The sequence below is a fragment of the Podarcis filfolensis genome (assembly GCF_964270895.1).
Source record: "Podarcis filfolensis genome assembly, chromosome: 8".
NCBI classification, from domain to species: Eukaryota; Metazoa; Chordata; class Lepidosauria; order Squamata; family Lacertidae; genus Podarcis; species Podarcis filfolensis.
The window spans coordinates 39024631-39052035 of record NC_139611.1 but is presented as its reverse complement, the minus strand read 5'-3'; the positions used below and the strand labels follow the sequence as shown (position 1 = coordinate 39052035).

The 27405-nt window shown below is 45.1% G+C and overlaps 2 protein-coding genes and 1 long non-coding RNA gene across 4 annotated transcripts in view; 2 read left to right on the top strand and 1 right to left on the bottom strand.

Moving 5' to 3' along the window:
- The window catches only part of FOXL1 (forkhead box L1), a 30365-nt gene that overhangs the window by 577 nt on the left and 2383 nt on the right, over positions 1 to 27405 (top strand). The gene's annotated exons all lie outside the window — the stretch shown is intronic.
- Positions 2174 to 20199, top strand: FOXC2 (forkhead box C2). 2 transcript variants are annotated; one of them, XM_083629800.1, is made up of 2 exons: positions 2174 to 4420; positions 19509 to 20199. In XM_083629800.1, the coding sequence occupies exons 1-2, from the start codon at positions 2942 to 2944 to the stop codon at positions 19548 to 19550; spliced, it is 1521 nt and encodes a 506-aa protein (XP_083485926.1). In that variant the 5' UTR covers positions 2174 to 2941; the 3' UTR covers positions 19551 to 20199. The 2 variants fall into 2 exon arrangements, with proteins under 2 accessions (XP_083485926.1, XP_083485925.1); XM_083629799.1 differs by lacking the exon at positions 19509 to 20199 and adding an exon at positions 7527 to 7603.
- Positions 9024 to 13584, bottom strand: LOC310768045. Its single transcript, XR_014551173.1, has 3 exons — positions 12650 to 13584; positions 10012 to 10059; positions 9024 to 9135 (listed from the first exon to the last, which is right to left on the bottom strand). It is a non-coding gene; the product is annotated as an uncharacterized lncRNA (long non-coding RNA).

Sequence of the window (27405 nt, the reverse complement as noted above, 5' to 3'; positions counted from 1 at the left end):
TGAGATTTCCCGTTACTGTGTATCCAGTTTGTCTGCATTGCCTGTCAAATCCGTGACATGCTTTTCACATATTCAGTTACATTCCGAGGGAAATTGGGAAACTGGATTTAATTGTAACAGTGTGATGGATTAAACAGAACAAAATTTGGAAGAGGGCGTTTCAAGAATATTTGAAACATCATGTCTTAATTTCAAATTTCCTTAGCAATTTTATTTCTTTTCTTCTTACCAGGCGTGTTTTGGGTGTTCTTATTTGAAGGGCTTCCATGAAATCTCAGGACCATGAAATCTCACGACAACAAATACTGATATATGGTACTATTCCCTCCACCTCAAGTCATCCTTTCACAAAACAGCTGGCTACAAGACCAGTGTGTTCCAAAAAAAGAGAGTATTTATATCCCCCTCCCTCTAAAAAAAGAATACAGATTCAGAATCTCTAGAAATACTTCAAATGATAGGGATATTTTTTCTTGTATTTTTTGTTGTTTAATATGGTCGGTATTTTGAGCCTCTCTCCTTTTCAAATAAATAAATTCCCAAATGGGCCTCCTAACAGTAAAATGCTCCTCTGCCTCAGATCTTTCTAGTTTGCAAAAGATCCTGTACTAGCTATCAATACCTTGGAATGTTTCTCCCAAGATCCTAGAGGCTTGCCATCATTATTATTTTAGAAGCACAGAAAATCAATGGATTGAAATCAGTCACATCAAGTCAGATAGAAGCTTGGGGCGGCAAAAGGAGCCGTCGACACTTACAGGTCTTTTATCAGTTTGGAAATGTTCTGCCTCACTTTCTAGCCTCACACTTACCTAGGAATAAAGCCCCCCTCCATCGTAGTGGGATTAAAAAAATACCCGCCTAGGAATTGCACCGTAAAACATTCCGGTGAGCACTTCACCCGTCCCCGGAGTCATATCATTCATTTTAAAAATCGCAGCTGAAACTTTGTGGAAAAAGCACATTTAAACCGGAGTGGGGAGGAAGGAAGCAAGCCTAAAGGAGTTTGGATATGGTTTAAACATCGAAATTGACTGTCAGATTTTTAATAATAATAAGAATAATAATGGAATTGGAAGTGAAGGAATAAAATATAATTGTTTTCCTCTCCTCTCCACCCCGTTTGCAATTGCTTTGCACAGCGGAGCGTCCCGACCCGGGAAATTGGGGGGGATCACACCTAGGTTGCGGGCTCGCGTCCCTAGTTAACCAAGCCTAATTGCCTCTAATGGAATAATTAGAGGGTCGAATTGGGCGGCGGGGAGGGGGCGTCGGCAGTCTAACAAAATCCCTTTCAAGCCACCTTTTTAAAGAAACTGAATATCTAAATTGATGCACATTAGCTGTGAAGTCGTTAAGCACTCTCGACGCGCGAGAAATCTCAACTGAAATCTACACAATTTCATTCGAAGCAAGACCCTCGGTGGTAAAAAGAAAAAGAAAAGAAAAAAGAGAGAGCGGGGGAAGCACTTTCCTTGGAACTTAATCTCAGGTATTTAGGACCGAGGTGTTAAATGAGGTTAGGACGGAGGTGTCAAGTAATTCTATTTTTTTAAAAAAAAAACTTTGCTTTTTCCTTTGCAGTGCAAATCGATTTGGCGCATCGGGTGCAGGGGAGCGAACAAATCCCCTGCGCTGTCTTAAGCGCCCTTTAAAATTTAAGAAAGGAGCCTAGACTGGCGCTCAGGCATTGTTATCGTTGGTGTCGGATGAGGAGAGATTTCATTTTTTAAAAAAAGTCAAACGACCCTGAAAAGGAAAATTTGCTTCATATAGGAGATTTGCCAGTGCGGGAAAATATTTTAGAACAGTAGCCTTTTCGGAGATGGTGGCTCCAATCTTTAAAACAGATGGAATTAAATTAAGAACGCGGATGCCTTTGCGCAACGGCTTCTGATTCGGCTTTAAACCGAATCAGACCTCGGATCCCACCGATCGCACCTCTCCCACCCGGCACCCACCCTACTCCTCGCGCTCCAGAATCGCCCCAGTTCCACCCGCGAAGGCGGACGCCAGAAGCCACCCCGAACTTCGCCGCGCTTCCCGGAGCCCCGCCGCGTCCTTACGGCGCTCTCCTCTGACTCTCCCATTGGCCCTCCCGAGCCCGAGCCGGGCCGCCATTGGCGGAGAGCGCAGGGCGGAGGCGTGGCCAGCGAGGAGTAAAAACGGGCCTTCCGCAAGGGAAGTTTTGGAAACTTTTCTCCAGCCCTCGATGGGGAGTTCGCCTGGCGCGGGGCTTCCCGGAGGCTCCCATCGCGCTGTGCTCCAGAGTGGCGCGCGCGTCGCCGGCACAGGAACCGTTTATTTGGATTCCGACGGCTTGTTTTTGTTTACACGCGCTCCGCTTTCACCCGGGATAAACGGAGCCGGCGGGTCGCCAGCCTTTGCGGGAAGAGACAGCGGAGCAAGCGAGAGCCCTGAGCGATAGCCTCCCTTCACCCCTTTCTTCTTACAAGATTATTGCTGTCATTCCCCTCCCTCCTTTGCGAAAATCTGCCTCTCCATCCGTCCGCTTGGCCTGTCGTCGCGCTTTTTTGTTTTTGCTTTTTTGCTTTTGCTTTTCAGAAAGAAAGAAAAAAAACTTGGTACGCCGGTGCATTGATTGCGCTGCTCCTCCTTCCCAGAGCATCGTCGTCGCTTTTCTACCATGCGGGAGGAGATCCCAGCGACAGATCGCCGCGCAAGAGCTTGAGAGTTTCGACCATTTTGCAAAGCAGCTTCGGAGAATGTTTTGGCTCTGAGGAGGAGGAGGAGGAGGCCTCGCTCAGCGGAGGAGATTGGAGGGGGCGGGCGGGGGGCAGCGATTTGGCCTCCCGAGAACAACGCGACTAGGCCATAGGGGGGCACATTTCCCCCTTTCTTCTTTGCCCTCCCTCTACTAGATCTGACTTTGTTGTCGCTTTTTGGAGGGAGGGGAATTTTTTTTGAAATAACCGACGCCATGCAGGCCCGCTACTCCGTCTCGGACCCCAACGCCTTGGGAGTGGTCCCTTATCTGAGCGAGCAGAACTATTACCGGACGGCTGGGACTTACGGCAGCATGGCGGGCTCCATGGGGGTCTACCCGGGGCACCCCGACCAGTACGCGGCCGGTATGGGGCGCTCGTACGGGCCTTACCACCCTCACCAGCCCACGGCGCCCAAAGACTTGGTGAAGCCGCCCTACAGCTACATCGCCCTGATCACCATGGCGATCCAGAACGCGCCGGATAAGAAGATCACCTTGAACGGCATCTACCAGTTCATCATGGACCGCTTCCCTTTCTACCGGGAAAACAAGCAGGGCTGGCAAAACTCCATTCGGCACAACCTCTCGCTCAACGAGTGCTTCGTGAAGGTGCCTCGCGACGACAAGAAGCCGGGCAAAGGGAGCTACTGGACCCTCGATCCGGATTCTTACAATATGTTCGAGAACGGCAGCTTCCTCCGACGCCGCCGGCGCTTCAAGAAGAAAGACGTCTCCAAGGAGAAGGACGACACGCTCCGGGAAAGGCACCTCAAGGAGCCCCTGAAGGCCGCCGACGTCTCCAAGGACACGCCGCAGTCCAACAACGCCGGCGGCAACGCCTCCTTGTCCGCCTCTGCCCCGCCGCCGCCTTCTTCCTCGGCCGCCCCGTCTGAGAAGAAGATCGTCATCAAGAGCGAGGCTTCCTCGCCGGACCTGCCCATCATCACCAAGGTAGAGACCCTCAGCCCGGAGAGCGGCAGCGCCCTGCAGGACAGCCCGCGTAGCGTGGCGTCCACGCCGTCGGTGTCCACCGAGAGCTCGCTGCCGGGTGATCCCCACCACCCGGGCGCCGGCACCAACGGGCTGTCGGGGTTCAGCGTGGAGAACATCATGACTCTACGGACTTCGCCGCCGGGCGAGCTCAGCCCCGTCAACAGGACGGCCGGGATGGTGTCCTCCTTGCCCCTCGGGTACGCCCAGGCGCAAGCCCCGTCCATCTACAGCCAGGCCTGTAGCCAGGGGGGCTTGGGGGAGGCCGGGGGCAGCTACCAATGCAGCATGCGCGCCATGAGCCTCTACACGGGCGAGAGGAACGCTCACCTGTGTGTGCCCACCACCTTGGAGGAAGCCGCCGCCTCCATCTCGGAGCAGCAGCAAAGCAACGGCGCCTCTTCGCCCCTCGCCTCCATGAATCTGGCCTCGGGCGGGGGGCAGCAGCAGGAAGGGACCCTCACCCCCAGCCACCACCACCACCATCACCATCATCACCACCACGCTCTCCCTCACCACCAAGCCGGCGGCCAAGCCACGGCCGCCGCCGCCTCCTGGTACCTGAACCACACGTCGGAGATCAACCATCACCTGCCCAGCCACGCCTTCGGGGCGCAACAGCAGAACTTCTCCAACGTGCGGGAAATGTTCAACACTCACCGGCTGGGGCTAGAGACCTCGACAGCGCTGAGCGAGCAACAGGTGAGCACCAACTCCACCTGTCAGATCCCCTATAGAGCTGCGCCCTCCATATACCGCCACACCACCACCCCTTATTCCTATGACTGCACTAAGTATTGATTGAGCGACTCCTGGGAAACACAAACAAACAAACAAACAAACAAACAAACAAACAAACAAACAAACAAGGGAGGGGGTTTAAGCCAACCCTTCAGATTGCATAGAAGGAAATTAGCGCTGTGCTTTGTTTTTAAACGACCTCTTATTCAAACGAAAGACTGGGGCGAAAAAGTGACCCGCCCCACAAAATAGAACTTTACGAACCCTAAAATCCCTGTTTGGGGTGTGCGCGCGTGGGTGCGTAGGTGCGGGCGGGCTGTTTTTCAGTGCCTTCTTTCAATTCAAGTTAATTATACTTGGGGGAGTTAAGGAGGCATCTTTTTAACGAAAGTTAAATATATTAGTAAAGGACAGTGGCAAAACTTATTTTGTGAAAAGAAAAAAAGGACGGTGATCTCGGACAATGTTAACTTATAGAGAATCACCATTTCCACAACGACCATTTATAGGATTTTTTTGAAAGGGAAAGAAATAATTATAGATACAGCTATATAAAAGTATACGTTTTGGTGTTGGGGGTTTTGGGGGGGGGATTTTGTTTTTTTGGAGGGGAGTTTCTGTTTATTGCGTTGTAAATATGTGTGGAAATCAGGCTTAAGTGGAGAGCCATTATTAATATAATATTTAAAGTTGAGTTCACTGGATTATTCCTTTAAAAATTTCCCATGTTGCCCATCTTTTTCCAACTGTCAAATTAATGATCAGTACACGTCCTCCTGTTTTCTTCGGGTTTTGTGAACAAATACGCATCAAAAGTCCCTTTTCCCTTTTAAAAGTGAATTACAGAAAATGAATAATTTATTGTTGTTTCCCCTTGATGAACTGTTGTGGATGGGAAGTATTGGAAAACACACACATTTTTTTAAAGAGTAAAGTATCTGATACTTTCAGTAGAAAAACAGAGAGATAGAAAACAACAAGTGTGTGATTTTTTTAAAAAATTGTAAAATAGATTTCCCACTCTGAACTGATCCTTTAAAAACCGACAAAATGCATTTAGGGAAAAAACACATTCTCTTTGAATTCTCTGTCACGTTTGTTTTGTCTTATGTGGTCTTAATTGTTGTACTCATTCTTGGAAAAAAATAAATAAATCCGTGCTGTTTATTTCTCCTCAAAAAGTCTGCCGCATGTTTGTGTGAATTTCTGCAGTTTTCCTGCTTACAGCCCTCCGCCCCTTCCACTCTCCACCCTTCGAAAATATGATAAGAAAAACGAAGTGCAGGCCTGCAAGGCAGCTGAGGAGATGGGGGAAAAATCGAGACCAGGGAGGTCTCTGAGAGGCGCGTCACTTGTGAATGTTCTTGACACGGGATCAGGACAAGAACGGCCCCAGGCAATGTAGGGTTAGCCTGCGAACTACAAGGAAGTTCAAAACCCGGTTTAAAGCTGCAATTCTGAATATGTTTCATGGAAAGTATCCCCAACGGATGCCTTGACTCTCGCGGTCCAGAGTTGCGCTAGGGTCACTTGTGAATAATTGCGAAGCGGTCGGAACGAAAATCGCTGTCGCTCTTAGGAGCAATCCTAACGCTCTTTACCTGGGAGTAAGCCCCAATGAATTTTATGGGACTTCCTGTTGAGTAGTTAAGATCGCGCCGTTGGAGAGCTTTAATAGCTCCTAATAAGCTAATAAGCTTTGTAGCTCCTAATAAGGAGGAATAATAACAATACTATAATAATAATAATAATAATAATAATAATAATAATAATAATAATAATAATAAAAAGAACAAAAAGAACAAAAATCCCCTAGCAATCACTGGGGGGGGGAGTTCCCGCCACAGATGTAGTAAATCGGAGTGAAACCCATTCCCCAAAGAGAGGAATGAAAACATTCACTTACCCCGATTCTTAAATCCACCGGCTTCCAGGCAAAATAATATAGATTAAAATTTTTTTTAAAGCAGGCAATATAACGCTTATTTTTTAAATGAAGCAGTTTAATTATGCTGTCCTACACCCTTTTTCATTCTCTTTGTCCCCCCTCCCCACTTTATTTTCGGGTAGATTATTTTCTATTCATTTACCCCCCCCCCGCCTTTATTCCGGCTTGGGCTGGAAGACAAAAAAAGAAGAAAAGAGGCTGGTTTCCTAAGTTGGTTCCGAAATCTTGATGTCTATATGTAGTAATAATAATAATAATAATAATAATAATAATAATAATAATAATAATAGTAGCTTTTAAATCCCGGTGCTTAGATAAACGAGCATTGTCATTGCTTGCGTTTTAAATGTGTCACACACAGGAGAATGCCCAAGGGAGGTCACCTGGGTTTTGTTCTCCACATCCCGCCTCCCCCCAAAAAGCTGCGCTACAACACTTTTCGAATTAACATCCCGATTCGAATTAATAGATTCGAAGTAGTGTCCCGATTGCGATACGATTTATCTGCCGACAAGCAGCTCTACCGATTTAATACCTGAGTCTGATTTCAAAGGAAAGGCTGATCGAATAGGATCCCCTAGACCGCTTACTGGGAAGCAAGTCTCACTAAACTAAATGGGATCTGCTTCCCAAAAATGGGATCAAGGACTGCAGTCGTGCAAGCGAATCTCTCTGCAGCTCCGTAGCTTCCGCCTCGAAGGGAGAATCCCACGAAGTTCCATAGGACTTTCCTACCGCGTCCAAGGAATTGCGTCCTTAACCAAAATCTCTGTCAGCTCAATAGGAACTTCTTAAAGGAGGTTAGATTGGTAAGCTTCGCCCTGGAATCCCCATTCCCTTATACCGCCTTGAGCACCACTTCTGTTTATTATTATTATTATTAATAATAATAATAGGCGTAGCCAGGATTTTTGTTGGCGGGGGGGACAAGCCTTTTGTCGGGCGGGGCAGGCCTCTTGTTAGGGGGGGGGCAGAACCTCAGCTAGGTATTTTTATTGATTTTCATTGATTGGGGACGCAACTGCCCCTCCGTGCCCCTCCTTGGCTACGCCCATGATGATAATACATACGTAGTAATGTGTTTCTGAGCATGGATAAAGCGCTACTCTTTTCCGCTAGCCTGCAAGCATTTTGCAACAATGGCGAAGTGTCTGTGTTTGTGAAGGATAGGCTGGTAGTGAAGAGAGGCAACATACATTTGAGTCGCGGTGGGTCTCCGCTTAGAAGGTAAATTGTTATTTCTTAACCTGCAGAATTAAGAATCAAGTACAGCCGCTAGCTCCGGCCACATTTCAAATCAGTGGGGGGGGGGGGTTGGGTTGGGTTTAAAAAGATGTTTAGGGTGGGGTGCTAGATACTGGAATCTCTTGTTTTCTCTTCTCCTTCCTTTTTTTTAAATAAAAAAATCTGTTTTTTAAAAACTGTTTCCCCTAGTTATTAGTAACCCCCTTTCCACGCAAAATCCAATATTTGGATGGATTTTAATTGATTTCAAGACTTCCGTGGAAGAGAATAAAGGTGGACAGTTTGGGGCAGGTGGGGAAGAGCTATAGCAAAGAAATACATCTAAAGAATAAAAGTACTGTATGGGAGGGAGGGGCAGGGTGTACCCCAGGTTTAGGAATGTGTGGCCCTCTAGATGTTGTTGAACTCCCATCAGCCCCAGCCAGCGGACTAAAAAGGGAAGATGGGAACTGTAGTAAAAAACAAGCAAGCAAGCAAGCAAGCAAGCAAGCAAGCAAGCAAGCAAACAAACAAACAACACCTTCTGAAGGGCCAGTTTCTCCATCTCTAGTTATAAAGCCTCTTTTGGTGGGATATGGCAACCTCTCTGCTTCTACCTGTAATAATAGGGACAATCTACTGGTCTACCTTGCAGGGCTGTGTTGAGGATGGCTGAAAGAAATGCATGGCAGAACTAGGCGTAGGGGAAGGCACTAGCTGATTTTTGATGGGCAGCCCAGTGCCTGCAGATTGCGAGAATTCTTGCGAAGAATCTTGTCTCAGCCAAGCTAGGCGTCTGTTATACTCTTAACCAAGAGTGTATGTTTAGGATCACAAGAGTATGGATTAGTTGTGCCTTTTTAGAGTTTCAAGCATAAAAGGAGCTTCATAGGTCCCTCTGGTGAGGTGTTGAGGAGCCTTTAGTGACTCAGTTATTTATGGACTGCAACTCCTATCATCCCTGACCATTGGCCACACTAGCTAGGGCTGATGTGAGCGGGAGTCCAACACTCCTGATCTAGTGCCTGGTTTTCACAGTGGCTGCCCAGATGCCTCTGGAAAGCCAAGAAGCAGGACATAAACGGAACAGACCTCCCCTGTGGTTTGCAGCTGGTATTATACAGAGGGATACTTCCTTTATATGTGAAGGCTCCATTTAGCTATCATGATGGAAAGCTATTGGCAGACCCTCTCCTCTTCCATGAAGTTGGCCAATGCTGCTTTCAAAGCTGCCACCACATCTTGTGGCAGTGAATTCCATAGCACAGTCTGTAAAAGAGCATTTTCTTTTATGCATCCCGCATTGACATAATTAGATGACCCTGGATTTGTGCATTATAAGAGATAAAAACTGTGCTCTGTTTACTTCTACCATGTATATCCATGTTCCATGTTTAGTTGTCATTCCTCTCAAACCCCAAACCATTTTGCCTTTCCTTCTAGGGAAAGCCCGAAACCCATTTGGTTACCGTCTTCTGTGCTTTCCCCAGTTCTGTGACACATCCTGTTCAAGCAAAGAGAGTACTGAATAGTCACTCTTACTTTGAAAATACAACACACATTAGTGGATCATGGAGTTTCTTTTAAACAACAAATCCAGACTCCTCAAGATTAAATGTAGACTGTCCCTGATATATGGGGAGCATTTAAGGGAAAGTGCTATATAATTGCCAAGTTCCTAAAATCCCTGTATCTAGTCTATCCATTTGCCTATCTATCCACCAGTAAGATAGATTTACTACCTGCCTAAGCGTGTATACCCAGATACACTTTTACTGAAGGGGAATTTCTCTCAAGTAAATGGCCACAGAATAGTGGGTCTCACAATTTTATCGAGACGGTAAACTTAAATTGGTTCAGAGAGGAGCTCAGTTTGTTAGGGAGGAGGAAATTTACAATAATCAAAGATGTACATTTAGGACACACTTGTTCATATTTTCAAGGTATTTATTTTGGCCCAGGTATTGTAATTGGATAATTGTTAAAAATCAAACATGGCCTTTTCTTTCAATAAACATGAATGTTTCAGTTTATTAAATTGTCTTATTTTCAAAATATTTTAGAGAGGTTTTGTCTATATGCCCATTTGTTTAAATTGAAGAACTTGGAACCAGTCAATTAAAATTCTGCATCTGGTTGGCATTCCCTGCTTTATTATAGAATCCAAAATGTTTACTATCTAGTCATACAGCAATCTAGTTGTAGCTCCTATTTGGGGATAATTAGCATATTTATTTCTCATGGAGCCCTTTAGGATCATAGCAAAAGAAAGAGAGAATACTCTGTCAGCTACCTACTGATATTCCTGATACCAGGACTTTGGGTGCAAGTCACATCCCAAAATTATAAAGAATTGTAATAATTGCAATAGGCTGCTCACAGCTTTCTCTCTGGAGGGTCCCCCTCTCAGTCTTCTCTTCAGGAACTCCTGAAAAAGCAGAACTTTTTTATTTTTAAAAATACTGTTATACAACCATCCCTGCCTCAAATAACTGCTACAATTAAAGAATGAATAGTTCTTGGATTGCAAAGTCCCACTGATTGCAGCAGCAATGGGACTCAATCTCTTACTTTCATCCTATCCTCTTCTATGTGTTTACTTCTGCCCTGCTCAATTTCATGTTTTAAACATTGGGTTATGGAGGTTCTGGGTTTAAAGCCAACATTGGCCTAAGAATTTTGCTCTTGTTGTTCAGCTGGAAACTTTGGCTGATTTCCCACGCTTGATGTGGGCCAGTGGCAATGGTGGTAGAGGAAGGAGGCCCACCCTTCAATTTAAATTAAAAAAGTGAGATGATTAGTTACGATTATTATTAACCGCTGAGCAGACCTAGTTTCAGTCAGGGATGGGGAAACCTGTGGCACTCCAGATGTTGATGGACTACAATTCCCATCAGCCCCCGATAGCATACACTCAATGGTTAGGGATGAGGGAACTGCAGTCAAGAAACAGGAAGGACCACAGATTCCCCATCCTTGGTGTGTGGTAGGACAGTTCCAGCCCATCCCCCCCATCCTTGTCTGTTATGCTCTTTGCGGCCCCCGCTTTGCAGGAGGTGAAATAAAGCCAATGGTACCTCCAAGCATGTGCAGACTGCTTCCCTCACGTATTAGGTAGCTGTCATTCAGAGGAAATTCTCTGAGAGAAATCCATGACTTTAAGGCAAGCTCCACAATCCATCACTCCCAGAAATCTTGTACCTTGAAGACTGAAATTTAAAATCAGTGTTTGTGTACACAAACCCTCTTTGTCAGATGCATGAAGTGAAATCTTAGTTGGTGGATATATAAAGGATAGAATTGTCAGGTGCGAGTTGAATGCCAATGAGATGTGAAAATTTCAGTGCTAGTCAATAAGAAAGGAAGTAAATAGCCCTGGAATATTGCTTGAAGTCAGACAATTCTTTCTAGAGGAACTGTTGAATCCATTAGGGCTGATTTTCCCCTACCAAAGGAAGGACTGATAATGGTTGATTTTACAAGAGAGCATCCAAGGGGTGACCTGGTGATTCCTGGACTTGACTGGATTTTTTCCTACTCCTAGCAAAGGAGGATTTTATAGCTTTCTCACAAATGGGGCATTCAGCAGTACACCACTTCGGGTAATCATGGGACATACTATGTTGTACATGCAACTGAGTCAAAATCACTTTATTTTTCAATCCTTGGTGATTCACATTTGCATGTGTGAACAGACTCTGTTCAGAAAGGTGATATTGGAGGTGACATGAACGTTTGATCTGTTATATGTGATCGGTGACGCTGGCTCAATTATATGCAATTTGATGCTGGTAATGGCTGGCTTTTAGTGCTGACGACTGTAATATATTTTACCACCTTATATACCTTTTCAAATTACCTTTCTTTCCCCTTAAACATACTTTTATCCTCTTCCCAACACCATCTTTGTTTCTTTGAAAAATGCAGAACTGTTATTGCTGAAATCTTATTTGAGGCAGTGGCATTGGATGTGTTCCTGTACCAGGTTTCTAAAAGTATAAAAAGTTCAGGATATTATTTTTTGGGGGGGGACACACACACTCCCAGTGGACATTCAAATTCATTTCTAATGAAAGAAGGCCTAGTTTTGTTTTACTGTTGCTGATACCTAGATTTAAGTTTTAACTAGAATCAATTCAACTAAAAATGCAATGGTTTTGGTGTTTCGGTTCAGTCTTAATTACTCTATTGCTTGGAGGTAAATCCCAGTGATTTCAATGCAATATGCTTCCCATGATGGATGCTTAAGATTACAGCCTCCTTTTATCCCTGCCTACAAGAGATTTCATCCATATAAGCCTAAACTGCTGAAGTCTTTTTCCTTCCTTCTTTTTTTAAAACAGTCCTCCAGTTCTTCTCTCCCTGCCTCTGAGTGACAAAAGCTTTCACCATTTACTTCCAGTTATTATATTTTTTTCTGCTTGAAGGAGACAACTAAATTTAGATTTCAGTGACAGGAAAGCCAAATAATAATTTTAAATGTAAACCCCAAGTTTTAAAAGGGAACAAGTTTTAAAATCTAAAACCAAGTTTTAAAAGGAAACACGGCCTCCATGCCTGAGGAAATGTTGGATATGTTCCGTGTCAACCTTAATTTTTCCTTAAAAGTGAGTCATTGGCTGTAGTATTATTGGACCAAGCCGGATTGCCGTAGCTGCATTTGGGTTGTATTTTTGTTCAGAAAGGAAGAAAATAAATCCTGGGAAACTTGGGGGTGAGCAGACAAAGATAATAAAACCACCCAAACTGCTCTATCAACAGTATGCATATATCGTAGCTAGTTCAGTAGTTATTAACAATGGTATTCATTATTGTTGTTGTTTAAATTTGTATACCGCCTTTCATCCTAAGATCACAGGGCGACTCACAACATAAAAATACAACATAAGAACACAAAATACATAAAACAAAAACAAACCAATAACCTCCCTTCCTACAATTTTTTTTTTTAATTAAAGTAGAGGCACAGTTGCTACTATGATAGCTAAATGAAACCTCCACTTTCAGAAGAAACATACATTTGAATAGCAGATTCTGTGCACAATCAGTGGGATGTTGAACTGGCTGCTGGTGGAAACAAATTGCATTAACTCCTTAGCCTTCAATGGACGGGTTGGGAGTCCAGACCCACTGCCAGGTTGCGGCCTGATGTAAGATGGGTCGCAACAGCAATACAACCACTATAGAAATATACAGGAAAGAATTAAGCAACAGTGTGAAAAAGCTGAAGGCTTCTGCTTTAACTACATGGGACCTGGGGTTAGATCCAGCAGAATTCAGATTGTAAAAGAATGGGCCCTCCCCTTCCACTCTACCTACCCCGTAGTCATCCTCTAGATAAATAGCTGGAATTGTGAGTGTGCAGGAAGTAGCCTGTCACCAGGGGGTAGGGGGAGTACAATAATAGGACGGAGCTGTTTCTTCTACAAAGCTTACTATGGCTGTGTCCATTTCACAGATGGTCAAGCTCCTGCTTTCAGTTAGGCTCTGACTGCTAACAAAGGAAAGTTTACAAAATCTGGAGATTTTTTGTTTAGACAAAAGGCAAGTAAGGAGACCTGCTAGTGATGAATAAATTTATGCATGGTTTAGATTAAGAGATCTTCCCCTACTCTCTCTCCCCAATATAATACTAGAACGTGGGGCCATGCAGTAAATCTGAATATTCAGGACAGGCAAAACGTGGTGTTTCTTCTAACAGAACATAGTCAAGTATGGCATTTGCTATAGCAAGATGCAGGGCTGGATGGTTTTAAAAAGAGGTTAGACAGATTCATGGAGGAGAAGGCTGTACCTGATGGTTATGTTCTGTCTCCAGTGTCAGAGGCAGTATATACCACTGGGAATTGCAAGTGGGGAAAGTGCTGTTGCACTCGCCCAGGTCCTCCCCAAGAGCTTCCAATAAGCACCAGGTTGGCCACTGTGAGAGCAGGATGCTGGGGCTGGATGCACCTTTGAGCTGATCCAACAGGGCTCTTCTGATTCTCCTATGATGCTACCTGACATCTCTGCAGACCAAGCAGTTTTTTTCAAAACCTGACCAGGGTCTGCCTACTTAAGATGACAGGATGTGGGTCCTGCCCTCCTTACACTGGCGGAATGGCTGTAGGGAGACGAAGCCTTCCTTGAAGAACAATGGCTTGTTTGTTACTCCGGGGTCTATAAGACTCTGCCTCTCTGCCTCCTGCATGGACTTTGAGTTTATTTTGGCCTCGGAGAGCCTGTGCAAGGGAATATCGAGAAATCCAAATGCCAAACTCATTTAGAACTTTAGACACGAGGAGCAGGGGGCGTAAGAAGTGTCTATCCCTCCCCCCCCGCCACCCCATCCCAATTTAATCTGGCAAAGTATGTCCTGACAAACAATGGGAGCTTTTTTGTATCATGTGTCTCTTTCCAGTGCTGTCAGCCAAAGCAACAAACAACAGCGCTTCCTCCCTGTTACATGACAGAAGAGGGTTTTAACTGATTCTTTTAGAAATTCACCTGCTGTGAATTAAAGGAAGGGGTACAGCCAATGGCGGTTCCTTGATTGCTCACTTTAGGAAACATACGGGTCACCTGCTACAGGGCATTGCTGGGTCCTTTTTGCAAGCCAGTTGAAGAGCATAAGAAGCTGTCTTAGAGTCAGATACTTGGACTCTAGCCTGATCAGTACTGGCTACACAGACTGGTAGCAGCTCTCCAGGGTTTCCGACAGTGAATCTCTCTCAGTCGTATATTGAGATGCTGGGAATTGAACCAGGGAACTTTTGAACTCTGGTCAAACCCTGCACCTCAGCATAATTGCCTGGCTGAAAAACTGAGCCTATGGCGGACTGGAACTCAGAGACAGAAAACTTGCTTGTCGTGCAGAAGGTCCCAGCTTCAGTTTCCAGCATCTCTGGTTAAAAAGGATCAGATTATAATTATTTGAAAATATGCTGGGAGTACAAAATGCAGAATGAAGCATATGACCATGTGGTGGACATGTTGTTATGCACAAAAGTACTGGAAGATAATAATTAGAAGAATAACAAAAACATGGAAATGTGAAGTTCCCTTAGATCCAGTGCTGACATTGCTGAACAAAAAACACCCATCATAAAAAGACAACAAAATAAACATACATCCTGTCTGTTAACTAACTTCTTAAAAGCATCTTCAGTAGCTGCCTAAATAACAAGACTCTGGACACTTGTCTAATTTTAGCTGGTACCCTATTCCACAGGGCTGTAGCTGTAGCACTAAAAGCCCAGTTTCTAGTACAAACCGAGTGCACCTCCGGGACATGCAGTGCTATCAGACCCACTTTTAGCTTTGAATGCTAAAAGCAGTTCAGGCCAGGCTGATCTTTCCTTGCTGGTGTTCTTCCTGAATAGCAATCAGTGGTCCTTTGGCTGATAGATGCGAGTACAGTGTTCTCTCTTCCTTGCTTTTGCGAGTGACATTTGGAGCAGAATCTTCTTTCTGGCAAGGAAGCTCCTTGGATGGGTATAGACGGAATGCACATTTAATCAATAGATAAATGGACTAAAAATCATAAGATTTAACATTGCTTTAACCAGGTTGTAGCTCCAGTTAGGGTAGTTGGTGCTATTCTTATTCAGTACTTTATTCAGCAATCGATTAACACAATTACTGTTGTTATTTCTACTGATAATAAACATGACTATTTACACAGCATTGTAGCCAGAAAAAAAATGCCTTTTGACAGTTTTCCTTCACAACCACCATGTGAGAAGCTTCACTAGTGCTTGCATTTTTACAAACTGTAGAAAACCGAGGCTCGGGGCATATGCCTTGCCTCAGTTTATGAGATTTGCACCCACGTCCTGCAAATCCAGTGCTTGTTACCACAGCTGCAACAATTATTTAATGGCAAATTCTTCGGTTGTTACAACCACAGAAACATTTATAGAGTAGTTCAGAATATTTCAAAGCAAGGCTGAGCAGAAAGGATTTTCTGGTCGATCCCAATAATTTGCAATAGATCACCAAGCGTTTCCGTTTCTTAATTGTCTAGGGATAGCAGCACTGAGAGGAAGTTTCCTACCTAAATAAGGTTGCTGAAATGAAGAAAGCAGTAATTTTGTGTGTGAAAGGCCATGCACTCAACTCAGTCCTAATAAACAAATTCTTGGGGTTCAGAATGTGCTCAGAAGGACCCTCCCTTAAAAAAAATAAATCTAAATATATGTCTTTTGCACATGGTTCCTGTGTGCAGATATTGGATTTTTAGTAACAAACCAGCCCCAAAGCATATAAGATAAACTTGATGTCTGCCCACCCCCTGCTCTAAAGTTCTTCACATGCATGTAAAGGTAAAGGTAAAGGGACCCCTGACCATTAGGTCCAGTCGTGGCCGACTCTGGGGTTGCGGCGCTCATCTTGCTTTACTGGCTGAGGGAGCCGGCGTACAGCTTCTGGGTCATGTGGCCAGCATGACTAAGCTGCTTCTGACGAACCAGAGCAGTGCACGGAAATGCTGTTTACCTTCCCACCGGAGCGGTACCTATTTATCTACTTGCACTTTTTGGTGTGCTTTCAAACTGTTAGGTTGGCAGGAGCAATGGGAGCTCACCCCATCGCGGGGATTCGAACCACCGACCTTCTGATTGGCAAGTCCTATGTTACTATTCACCCCCATATTGAAGATGTGGGAGAGGACTGAGGCTGTGAGAAGGTGGTTTGCCTAGTAAGTTTGTGGCTAAGGCAGCCTTTAAACCAGGGATTTTATAGCTCAGGTTTCTGAGCCACTGAGCTATATCAGCTCTCTCACAGAAGCAGTGTGGTGTAGCAGTTAAGAATGCCCATTGAGGGAGGTTCAGCTGAGCTCCTCACTTAGCCATGAAAGCCACTGGGCAACATTGGACCAGTTACTTCCTCTTCTCTCTCCCTCCCTCTTTTTCTTTCACCTACCTCACAGGGTTGATGTGAGGAGAAAAATGTCAGCTGCCTCGAGTTCCTTGAAGGGAAAGGTGCCAAATACATATGTGCTAATTTCATGTTAATTTTATGATGATTCAAAGCCACATTAAAAAGATGATGGGCAAGATAATTTCTAGAGCATTTTTTGGAGGCTCAAAATGCCATACTATTTTATTCTGCTCACACACTCCAGGTTCTTAATATTGTTATCTATTTGTTTCATTTTTATACCCTCCACTTTCTCTCATGGGAGTTCAGAGTGATGAAATGACATCAAAACACAATCTATACATCATCTTTGAAAATACATTATTCAACACTAAATCCAAGTCCAGGCGTACCTTGGTTCTCAAACGCCTTGTGACTCAAAAATTTTGGCTCCCGAATGCCGCAAACCCAGAAATAAGTGTTCCGGTTTCCGAACTTTATTGGGCAGCCAAATGTCCGACGTGGCTTCCATAGTTTCTGATTAAGTGCAGGAAGCTCCTGCAGCCAATCCGAAGCAGCGCCTTGGTTTCCGAAAGTTTTCAGAAGTCAAACGGACTTCCGGAATGGATTCTATTTGAGAACCAAGGTACGATTGTAACGTCAAGACTGCAATATACTGGGGGTGAGGTGGGGGGGGGGCTAGTAGTCCTCCAGATTTTGCTGGATTCCAATTGCTATCAGGCCCCGGCAGTATCAGAAGTGCCAACTTAAGAGCGGTGGACTCATAATCTGGTGAACTGGGTTCGATTCCCCACTCCTCCACATGCAGCTGCTGGGTGACGTTGGGCTAGTCACACTTCTCTGAAGTCTCTCAGCCCCACTCACCTCACAGAGTGTTTGTTGTGGGGGAGGAAGGAAGGAGATTGTTAGCCGCTTTGAGACTCCTTCGGGTAGTGATAAAGCGGGATATCAAATCCAAAATCCTCCTCCTCCTCCTCCTCTTCTTCTTTGCCCCACCCCACACAATCCATCACATGATGCAGTCCAGTCACACCATTTGAATGGCAATGCCCAGCAACTTTGGGGGGCATGGCCCCCTCAAATATTTTAGGGACTGAAAAGAGTACAGTGAAGGCATCTGCATGATGTCAATAGGCAGAGAGTTCCAAAGTGTGGGTGGTGCCAAACTAGTACTAATATTAATTCAGTTAGATTAAACTGGCCCCCTCTAGCATGCAAGGGGGCCAGTTTAAATAAATCGTATGATTTGACATTTGAATAACTGGCATTAATAATTGTATTAATTGGACACAATTGGTATTGTCATTAATGAAGCTGCTATTGGAACAATATTGGAAAATCTATCAAAAAATATATTAAACAGCAATAATAATTCAATTAAACAGCAATAATAATTCAATTAATTCAGTTAATGAGAAGCACAGTGTTTCTCGAACTCTTGCTAGCTGGAAATAAAAGGTATTGGAGCAATGAAATTCATTATACACTTCTTTGTAATTAAGACTACCTATCTGTGCACCCCCACTATAGAATTATCCTCCTCTCTGGGAGAAACTGAATGGAAAGTGGTAAGGCTGTATTCCTGGCAGAGGACAGCAGGCTGGTCTAGGGGAAGTTTCTTTGGGCTCTCCAGGGATGGCAACTTGAATGAAATATTGGGGGGCCCAGGTAAGCCCCGCCCCACATAACATGGTACAAACACAATTTGAATGGCAATGCCCATCAACTTAGGGGGTGACCGATTTTCTCAAATATTTTATGGGGAGGGGTGGTGAAGACCCCTCAGCGACTTGGCTGCTATGGGGCTCTCCAAAACATTTCTATTCATTAAGTGAAGTGGAAGGGCAGTAGTTCAGTGGTAGCGCATCTGCTTTGCATTGCATTAGTTTTGGGGTTCAATCTCCCGCTGCTTGAATCCAAATAGTGCGGCTCTCTGTATAGGCAAGTGAGCTAGATAGACCAGTGCTTTGACTCAGTAAAACTTTAATGTCCAACTCCATCCAACTCACAATCCCTCCCCTCCCAGGTATCAGCCAGAGGGCAGGGGCAAAACTAGGCTTTATTTCACCCGGGTCAAAGATTCAGCTTGGCATCCCTCCACTCACATCTGCGGGCATACCCACACAGACTGGGAGCCTCAATGACAAGCATTGGGACCCCCCTGGAGGCCCGCAGCAAAAAACCCGGCTAGCCCCCACCCCCGTAGCTATTTCCCATATGTCGTCTACCCATGGGCGTAGTCAAGGGGGGACAGCCGCCCCCTAGATCCACAAATATTATTGTAAAGCATTGAAAGTACTCAATTATCTAAGGTTCTGGCCCCCCAGCAGAAGCTCCCCCCCCCCGCAATTTCCTATTTATGGGGTATTACGCCTGATTTCCCAAGAAAAGCTCACAACTTTGGCTGGCTGCGTTTAACTGGATATACCAGAGATTTAACCTGGAAACTTTTGCGTGCAAAGCAAGTCACTGACCGTCGAGCGACGACCTTTTCCTATGTCTCTGCCCGCTGATCATTTCCAAGGAATGAAGCCGGCTTCAGTGGAAGCTTTGGAAACTCTTTGTGCTCCTAAGTGCGGTGGCTGCTACTGATGCTCAAAGGGAAAGCTCTTTGCATATGCTCAGAAACCATTTATCCACGCCTTTCTTCTTATTGTGTTTTTTTAAAAAATGTAACTTTCCTCTCTCTTCAGCCACAAGGCGTTCTAGTCAATTTCATTCATTTTCGGCAATGGAGAAGAGACATTAAATTAGCCAATCACAAGCTCGGGGGCCTTTGATTGGTGGCCTGAGTGTCTCTAGTGTGTTACCGTATTTCTCCTCATTCTAGGGAACTGCTGCATCCCCCCCCCCCCTTTTTAAGTGTCCCATTCACCCCACCCTTATAAACGTGGCCAGCGTCATTTCTCTCTGGAGTCGCGTGCAAACCTGCTCCTAAATCCGATTACCCTGCGCTCTAAAGGAGTATTATTTATTATGGTCCTTTTTGAATCCTCCCACCACCCTTTTGTCGCGGAGAGAGCGCCGATATTCCAGCCGTCTTTCCCACGAAAGGGTTAGGCAGAGAAAAAAAAGAGAGAGATGGTAACTTCCTTGGGGACTTCACTTCGGTTTTCCCGCGATTTGAGCTCCGGAGCCAGCTGAGGAGCCAGAACCACCCGGAACTTTACTCCGCATTCACTTTTATGATCCGAATGGATGTTCAGTGGGGAGCGGGCGGGGATACTTCGAACGACTGGCTCCTGAGTCAAGAGTCTATTTTCATCAGCCTCGCCCCACGCCCTGGCTGCCCAGTGCCCTTACACAGCAGATGCTCTCCGGTCCTCAATCATGGAAACCCCACCGAAATCATTAACTGGACTTAATTGCTTAATATGTTCAGGAGTAGGGATCTGGTGGCTTCAGGAAGACTGAAGAGGAGGCAGCCGCACCCATTCGATCCACTCTTTCCCTCCTGGTTTTTAATTTTGGCATTCTTTCCTCAAAAAGTAACCCCATTTATTTTAACAGAATTTATTTCCGGGTAAGTGTGCTTGGCACTGCGGGTGGAATGTTTTTCTTCTCCCTTTTTTCTTCCATGAATTTGGATTTTAAAACCACGTGTTTCCCCTCTGCACGTTCAAGTTCTGCAATGGGCATATTACATTATGGATGTATGTTTACCTGTGCTCTTAATAGGTATTATTTATTTCATACCCATCTAGTAGTCATTCTGTTTTTATTTATAAAGCACAAGGGGTTTTGACTTGCACTCAGCTTTTGGTGTTCACAGCTTTGACCCTGCTTTCAAAGCAGCCCTCTCAAGCTTAAAACTATTTCAGTAATGATGCAAGTAAATGGATTAGCAAATATAAGAGCTTTGCATCATACCAAAACCATAATGAATACTCAAATATTAAATGTGCTGCTGCTCTGTCTCTCTCTCTCTCTCTGTGTGTAAACACATACAAGTTGCAATCCTATGCACAGATCTTTGCATCAGCTGGGGAGTAAAACCCATTGAAATTAATGGGTTTTCTTCTAAGTAAATGTACATAGGACTGGGCTGATAAACATATCACTAAGTGCCTGCACACACAGTCTCAAGTGTGTGTGTGTGTGTGTGTGTGTGTGTGTGTGTATCTCATGAACACACATTTTCTGTTTCTCAAATGATAGGAAAACTAAATACATTTATATACTTTGTCAAAAAACTACAGGGTGGTTTACAAATAGAATACAAATGTCAATACATTACGTAACATAAAACATAACATAACATAACACAGCAAAACATAACCACATCACATCACATCTAGACAAGATAAAAATCAAAACAGTTATGTAGATACAATTATAGTAATGTGGAATGCATAATAAAATGCAGATTCTTGTAACAGCAGCAGTAGCATAAAAAATAAAAGAGGGAAAAATCAGCAGCAGAGTATCTAAAATTCAAAAACTGTGAACTGATACAGAATCTCCTTCCTATCCAAAGCTAGCTCTTAATCCTGGCCTCCAAAGAAAACGACAGGCCCTCCCAGCTCTCATCTGTGACCTTTCCTTTCCTCTACCTTTGCCCTTCCCTTTTTGGTTTGCCCCCATAAATATTTCTGCAAATGCTGGAGTTCTTCCAAGCTTTCTGATACTTTCTTTATATGGATGGTGCCATTTGGGCGTATAAAGTTCTGCACTTTGATATTTTTTTACACACACACGTTGAATTTACTTATTGCATTTATATCACACCTTTTTCTCCAAGGATCTCAAGGTGGCATACATGGTCCTTCCCCTTCTTAACCAGTCCCCAAAACAACTCTGTGCGGCAGGTTAGGCTGAGAGGCACAGTGATGGATCAATGTTATGTCACCCTGTGAGCTCCTTGGCTGAGTGTGGATTTGAACCCTGGTCCGGCCTAGACCAACACTCCATCTACATCATAGCTAGCAGTCATTGATAGAGCTCTCTTCTCTAAATTTATCCACTTCCAATTGAAAGCCATCTAAGGTAGTGACCATCCACACATTGTGGAGCAACCAGTTCCAGAATTTCGTTGGACCAGTAGACTAATAGTCTACAAGGAACCCTCCAACTCATAAGAAGTCCAACCTTGTTGGAGCAGGCAAGTGGCCCATCTAGTTCAGCAGCCTGTTCTTACAGTGGCCAAGCAAATGTTTATGGGATGCCCCCAAACAGGATCTGAGCGCAAGAGCATTCTCTGCACTTGGGATTCCTAGCAGCTGGTATTCAGAAGCACACTGTGTCCCACAGTGGAGGTAGACATCCATGATTCTAGCACTGAGAAGGAAAAACAAAATCTTTCCACATTCATTTTCTCCAGACTATTCACCTCAGCTATAGCTTCCCACCCTCACCCCACCCGACGCAGAACTCAGGCTGAAAAATACCCCTCACATCCACCCTGATATAAAATGCAGTACAATTCTGGGAGATTCATTTTCAGTAATAAATCCCTAGCATAGTATTTGCCTTTTCATAGTTGCCACATGCTGCTCTTATATATGGAGGTTCCATTTTGATATCATGGCTAAGTCACTGATACATCCCCCGCCAAACCACCTAGATTTGCTTAACCCCACTTGTAGTGATGTATGTATATGAACATGTCTTGATTCAAGGCAAAGAGTGAAGACCTCTGCCCAACACTGAAGTGCTGCCCCTCATCTCTGAAAATATCTTCAGCCAGTCTCCTTTCCCCCAGCTCAAATTGTGTGATTTAGCTGTGTGATTTTGCCCATGCACTCTCAATCAAGCCAATTTCCAAAGTGATAGGAACTAGTAACTTGATTTTTTTTGGAAAATGAAAACAGATGGTTCACAGGGTGTTAAATTTTGCCCTTATCTGAGTTGCAGGAAAGGGGGGTGGAGCTTGTGGGACAGAAAAGGGGAGGGCATAAGGAAGCAAAGTTTGTGTGCGTGTCTGTGCGTGTGGGGGATCCTCTATTTTGCCATACTTACTCTGCCCCCACACATACCTTTTTTTCTGAATTGCAACCACCTTCGATGCAACCCATGACGCCAGTAAATAAAAATAGAGATAAATATCAAGCCCACTGAACGTTTACACAAAACCCAAGCTTCCCAAATGCCTAATGTAAGCACCAAGCAGCTGTGTGCACTTCTAAAGTTGTTATAAATCCCTTTCTTTGTTATAAACAGGAAAGTACATAATATAAAGCAACAGGCCTGAGCACACGGAGACTCAGGCTCCCCTGGGACATTGCCAAGTATTCCCCTGTTCATGACGTTTTGGGGATTGCCATTTCAGTGTGACCTCAAAACAGAGGTCATAAAATCATAACCATAATATAATAACCTAAGTCAAACCCAGTGGGGTCTTGGAGGTAGGGAAATACAAAATTGATTGGTGGTGGTGGTGGGAGATCAAGCCCTCAAATTGGGGGCTAGTCACCTCCGGAGTATGGCTTCCTAACACATCCTTTTCTTTATAGAACCTGAAGCACACTAGCACATCGGAAGGTTGTGTTCCTGAGCTTGTACATGTTCTGATTGGTTATATTGTTCTTTTCCAGAGCACCCATGTAAATTGGCCTGCTTTCATTCTTCAAAGCAAATAAAGGATATTGAAAAGATACTCTTGAGACGATGTGTGTTTTTAACAAGTTGTGCTGAAAGATTTATACTTGTGCATTCAAACAGAAACCCATGTTTATGGATTTGCTCCAGCACTGATGTTCTTTGCCCACAAACAAAATGGTACTGGTTCTTTCTAGGTTTGCTTTTGTGGTGGTGGGGTGTGGCAGGGACTTGGACGTGGCAAGGGTTCCACCCCAAATGCCCCCAACTCCTCCTAATCACTTTGGTTTGAACTTGCTTGCCCACTGTCCAGTGATGGTTGGTGCTGGACGTTGGGACTGATAGGGCAGAGGGTGGGGAGGTCCATAGTAGGCAGAGTCAGAGCCAATGAGAGGGGAAGCTAATTCTTTCTAGTCCCCCCCACCACCTTCTTCTCTCTGCTGAGTTCTGCATGGGCAATGCAGAGACTGAGGAAGAAGCTGACAGCCAGTGCTGGTTGCTTGAAGGCAGACAGGTGACACCTGGTGGAAGTTGGTGGAGCGGTGTCCCATTGACTGTAATAGTCTATTCTCCACTGCCTCTGTCTCTGGGTCTAATGCACATCACTACCTCAGAGGGAGAGGGCAAGGCTGCTGAAGGCTGCTGTTCCATGCTCCTGTCACTACTCACACACCAGTAAAGGATAGGTTAGCAACAGCAAACAGTAGGCAGCTCTGGGAATTGGCAGTGCCCTCCCCAATCTGTTGGAGTGGGGGTTTCAGCAGCAGGCTGTCAATGCTTACCCAAGCCAGCCCTGCCACATGCATAAAATCCTGTTCTTCTCGTGATCTTTGAGCCACCTCCCCATGCTGCTTCATGTGAGGGTTCAAATGCATTGCAGGCTCACATCTCAAGACAAATCAGGAGAGACTATCTAAAGAAGTGTGCATGCACACAAAAGTTCATACCAATAACAAACTTAGTTGGTCTCTAAGGTACTACTGGAAATTTTTTATTAAAATTTTTGTTTCTCTATTGTCAGTTTGTGGTGGTTGGTCACCAGACCACATGAACAACAGGGAGTGTTGCAGAAGCAACACACAGAACTGTGGCCTTCCAGATGTTGTTGGACTTCAACTCCCATCAGCCTCAGACAGCAAGGCGAATGGAGGATGGGAGCCATGGGAGCCAACTCCTAGGGGCCGTGGGGGCTCTGACCCCACAATAAAATATTTGAGAGGGAGGCCCCCACAAAGTTGATGCACATTCCCATTCAAATGGTGTGTGTGCATTGCATCATGTGATCCATTAAGGGGGGGGGCTTACCTCCCCCCCACAATATTTTATGATGGGAGCCATGGAGGATAGGAGTCCAGCAACATCTGGAGGGCCGCAGGTTCCCCATCTGTGAGCTACCAGAATGAACATTCTGTTTAAAACAAGTTTATTTTCATGCTTTTATTTCCTACATTTGCAATGTTTACAGCTGACACAATCCAGATGCCAGCCTGTTTTCACACTAGGAAGTAAAAGAAGAAGAAGAAACCCTAGAAAAAAGGGAGAAGTGTTGTGGTGCCTTTCTCTCTTGTGTTCTTTGCAACATGTGTGAATGCTGCCAGTGCAAGGTTGAGCGTGGGAGAGAAATCGCACACTCACAAGCGTCCGTACACCACACAGGTTTTACATTGGTACTGACAGGCTGATTTAAGGAAAAGCAGACACAAGAGGCAGCCTGGTTTTTCTTTTTTTTTCTTTTTTACAAGGCTTCAATTGGCTTAGTTTTAAATCAGCTCCGGATGTCAATGTAACCTATTGGCTGAGATGCAACACACACATGAGATTGTTCTGCTGAGTTCTCTCCAGGGGTGGATGGACCTGCCAAGAGGCAGCTGGTCTGGGGGGGGGGGATCATGAAAGGACAGCAAATGGTCAAGTTCTTTACTTTCTCCAGTCCCCATGCTGGGTTTCTGCCACAGGCACCAAAACGTTCAATGCCATCACATGTCATCTCTTGTATTAACTGCAGTTGCACATAGGATAAGTTGTGGGAGAGGGGCTTAGGCATCAGTGATGGCTGGTGTCTGTTGCAACTGGTGGGGCAGAAGGCAAAGAGACCAGCAGAAGGTGGAGCCAGAGCCAATCACAGGTGGAGCCAACTGATTTTAGTTTTGCCATCATTGTTGCTGATCTCCATAAGGTACAACACTGAGAGTAAGTGGGAAGCTGACAGCCTAGACTGGTTGTAAAGAAGCAGGAAGTGAGGTTGTAGCTAAGGGCAGACCAAGATTGGTGGGGCAGTGCCCCATGTGACCTAATGAACCAGCCTCCATTGTCAAGCATCTTTCTTGGGGTCACTTATAGCAGGGGAAAGAATATGGCATGATAGAGGCTTTGGTCCTTTGTGTACATACTCATTCTCTTCTTCCCAAATAAATTTTGGGAAGTTTTTCCAAGCACTCTCAGACCTGGGAGAATTAATTGGTATACAATCTGATTGATATACAGGGCAAGCATAAATGAGCCCCGAGGCTGCAATACAATGCACAGTTATTTGGGAGTAAGCCACTCTGAATTCAGTGGAACCCCCCCCCAATAAATATGCGTAGGGCTGGGTTTTAGAGGGAGGGAGGCACATAAAACAACATTTAAATAATTATGCAAGGTGTGTGGAAAGAGGGCCATAGAATCGTTTTTCTCCCTTTCTTATTTCACAAGATTTATACACTGCTTGATTGTAGTAAAACCTCAAAGCAGTTTACAAAAGGAGTAACTCCAGAACTGGGGTTGTTCAGTGGCACTGACTACAGGACAAAAGAAAGTCCATCTTCACAAACCAGGCAGAATTAAGCTATGGAATTCATTCAGAAGATGTGCTGCTGCTGGCTACCAGCATAGATTCTTCAAAGGGACATCTCATTAGACCAATTATTGGATTGGAAGAAATCCATATTCCAATGACTCATAATAAATTGGCGCAGGGGGAGGGGGTTCCCTTTACACCCTGCTTGTGAGTTTCTTCTCAAAAACGCATCTGGCAACCCACTGCTGAAACAGAAAGCTGTTCTGGCCTGATCCAGATGGGCTGGGGTGGGCAACCTGTGGTTCTCCAGATACTGATGGATGCCAGTTCCTACAATCTTTGACCATGCTGGCTGAAAATGAAAAGCACTGGGAGTCCAGTGAGATAAGAAGATAGTAAGAGCCCTGCTGAATCAGTTGCCAGGCCCATCCAGTCCAGCAAGCTGCTCCAGCAGTGATAGCAGATGTCTCTGGAAAGCCCAGATGTGGTAGACAAGCACAATGGGTTTCTTCTGCTCCTGATCTGCAGAACCTGATGCTCAGAGGTACACGAGATGCAACATGCAGCCACCATTACTAGTAGCCATTGATTGCTTCTCCCATGCATTTGTCTCTCTTTTAAAGCGCCCTGGAGCTTCCCACCATTACCTTGGAGTCTCCAATTCCACAACTATTTCTTTCCTAAAATCTCCCAACATCTGGAGGACCACAGCAGTAGGGTAGGGATGTCCTTGCAGTAGGGTAGGGATGGGGAATCTGTGGCCCTCCAGATGCTGCTGATTACAATTCCCATTATCTCTAACTGTTGGCCATGCTGGCTGGGGCTGATGGGAGTTGGAGTTCCAACAACATTTGAAGGGCCACAGATAGGAGTTTAGTATAGGGATAGAGAAAGCGACTTTCTACTGAGTCAGTCCATTGGTCCACCGAGTCCAGTATTGTCTACACTGAGCTCCCTGAAGATGCTGGGGCCTGAACCTGGGACCTTCTGCATGCAGACCAGATGCTCTCCCACTGAAATATAGCAAGAAGGTACAGGAAGCTACCTTATACAGAGTCAAATTGTTGGTCTATCTAGCCCAGTGTTGTCTACACTGACTGGCAGCGGTTCTCCAGCAATTCTGGCAGGGGATATCCCAGCCCTACCTGGGGATGCCGCAGATTGAACCAGGGACCTTCTGCATGCAGAGCACATGCTCTGCCACGGAGCCACGGCCCTTCCCCATCCCCGGAATGGAAAGAGAGCCAGAAAGCCAGGCTAACGAGCTCCCCGCTGGCTCCCCGTCTTTTCCCTTCTAAGCTGCAGCAGCGAATAAGATCTCTTGCTTTTGTGTGTGCTTCCAGGGGTTGGGGTGGGTGGGAGGAAGGAGCGGGGTGGGGTGGGGGTGGGTGGACGTGAGATTTCAAACATCAGATCAGTGCGTTTATATATTGGGTGCCCGGAAATTTTTCCAAATAAACACAGCTTGATTCGTCTTGGGTGGGCAGACTTATCAACAGACTAATGCTATAAACAAATGAAGGGAGCGCGGGGGAGACCCATTGGCTGGTACGGCCGAGCCACGTGGAACGGCTGCAGTCGCCGCGCAGAGTTCTAATT